We start from the raw sequence: 2,267 nt of genomic DNA, 5'->3' as shown, positions 1-2,267 counted from the left end.
ACGATAGCATGACCACTAACGGAGCAACTAAAGAAAGACAATTTCAAGCGGGGAAAAACGCAACATAGACCTTCAAACATTTGAAGAAGGCCATGACCACTATACCAATATTAGCACTTTTAAATTTTAGGCGATCATCTATGGCAGAGATAGATGAATCAGGGAACGGTTGAGAACAATACTCATGCAAGACCAGCGACCGACTGCTTATTTCAGCCAGGTGCTGATCGTTAGAGAGAAGCTCAAGTCGATATATGTGAGGGAGTTGATGGCTATTGTTTTGGCCATTCAGAAGTGGTGCCCCTACATTTTGGGACGACACTTTCTTGTCATAATAGATCAGAGAAGCTTGAAGTACTTGTTGGAGCAGAGGATGTTGTATGAGGAGCATCAGAGACGACTATCCAAGCTACTCGTATATGATTTCGAGATTAGTACCGGCAGGACTGGAGAATAAAGCTACAGATGCCCTGTCAAGGAAAGGAGAGAGCCTTCGCTGGCAGCCTTATCAGTACCCTTGGTCTTCGATTGGGAAGGAACGAGAAAAGAGAGTGAGCAAGATGAAAGGCTGAGGAAAATGAGTGCAGAGTTGCTATCAGATCCAAACAATCATCCAGGATATGCATTGAGGCGGAACAACAACTCTACCAGGGATGGTTCGTATTACCGAGGACATCGAAGTACATTTCCTGATTATTGCAAATGTTTCACGACAGTGAAATTGGGGGACATTCTTGGGTATAGATGGCCTACAATCATCTATCGACAGAGCTTTACTTATTGGAGATGCACAAAGATGTAAAAGACATGGTGACAAGGTGTGATATATGCCATCGACACAAATATATGACTATGGAGCCAGGAGGGTTGCTACAACCACTAGCTCTACCGGAGAATGCTTGGGAAGAAGTGACCATGGATTTCATTAAGGGGTTGCCCCAATCAAATGGGTTTACGGTGATTCTAGTGGTTGTGGATCGCCTGAGCAAGTATGCTCATTTCATCCCATTACGACACCACTGCACAACAGACTCAATAGTGATGGTGTTCATACGGGAAGTGGTTCACCTGCACGAAGTACCAGAATCTATTATATCAGATAGAGACAAAGTGTTTATCAGCCACTTATGAAAGAAGTTGCTAAGGTTACGGGGAACAGTCCTTAAGAGAAGCATTGCATATCACCCCCAAATCGACGGCCAGACAAAGGTGGCCAACATGAGTGTGGAGACATATCTACATTGCTTTGTATCAAATACGCTGAAATTGTAGGTCAGGTGTATTACGTGAGTATAATATTGGTACAATGCTTCATGTCACACCGCGACACAAACCACCCATTTCAAAATTTGTATGGGCGGGATCCACCTCAACTGATACACTACAAGCATAGTGTCACGTTGGTATCTAGTTTGACCATTACTTGGAGGAGAGGGACAGAGTATTAATAGAGCTCAAAGGACATCTACTGAGAGCTCAACAAATCATGAAGGTGAAGACGGATAGGCATAGAATGGAGATAGAATTCGAGCCCGGGAGCATGTTTTACTTAAAACTGACGTCATATGGCAGAAGACATTAGCGAGGAGGAGGAACGAAAAAATTTCTCCATGATATTTCAGACCCTACGAGATTACGACACGTATTGGGGCAGTGACCTACCGTTTGAGGCTACCCCCCCTCATCGACAATACATCCTGTGTTTCATGTTTCTTAACTGAGGCATGCTATCAGAGATCATACACCATCGTCTTCACTACTCCTGACATTGACAGATGACATCGAGGTTGTTATGAATAGAAGCGACACCCCTAGAGAGGAATCGGTCCAGAGAGGACCAGTCTTGGACCGACCAGCCCACGGAAAACCAGCCGGTGGCCGGTCTAAGCCAGTCAGTCAATGATTGGGATGCAGGAGGTGATCCAGACGCCTAGGCAGGAATTATGCGACCACTGCTCAAGTATAGAAGGAAATTAAGAAGAATTTGGGGAGAAAAAGTTTTGAAAGGATCTAGGAAAGTATTTAGGAGAATAAAGAGGTTATGGTTTGCAGGGATGTTTTTGGCTATAGTTTTATTCTTTTCTTGTGCTTGCTCCTAGCGATGTCTAAAGTTGTGGGAGAGATGATCTACCTCTCGAACAGTAGATCATCATTGTATCTTGTTTTCCTTTGATTTTCGTAATAGCAGCCCTCATTTGAGTTTTTCCACCTATCTATTGTCATTTCATCACCGCTTGCTTGCTGATTTTGGTTTCAGATCGTAACAC

The 2,267-nt window shown here is 43.8% G+C and overlaps 1 protein-coding gene across 1 annotated transcript in view; it reads left to right on the top strand.

The window, feature by feature from the left end:
• Nucleotides 1–184: 184 nt before the first annotated feature.
• LOC110028615 (eukaryotic translation initiation factor 4G-like) overlaps nt 185–2,267 on the top strand; it is a 69,251-nt gene continuing 67,168 nt past the window's right edge. Inside the window, exons 1-4 of the mRNA XM_020730532.1 lie at nt 185–378; nt 466–680; nt 770–989; nt 1,735–1,891. Of these exons, the coding sequence (XP_020586191.1) occupies nt 185–378; nt 466–680; nt 770–989; nt 1,735–1,891 (786 nt within the window). The remainder of the gene's footprint in view (nt 379–465; nt 681–769; nt 990–1,734; nt 1,892–2,267) is intronic.

This window comes from Phalaenopsis equestris, unplaced genomic scaffold, assembly GCF_001263595.1.
Source record: "Phalaenopsis equestris unplaced genomic scaffold, ASM126359v1 Scaffold000517, whole genome shotgun sequence".
NCBI classification, from domain to species: domain Eukaryota; kingdom Viridiplantae; phylum Streptophyta; class Magnoliopsida; order Asparagales; family Orchidaceae; genus Phalaenopsis; species Phalaenopsis equestris.
Note: the sequence above shows the minus strand (reverse complement) of the source record. Positions and strands in the feature narration are given on the sequence as shown.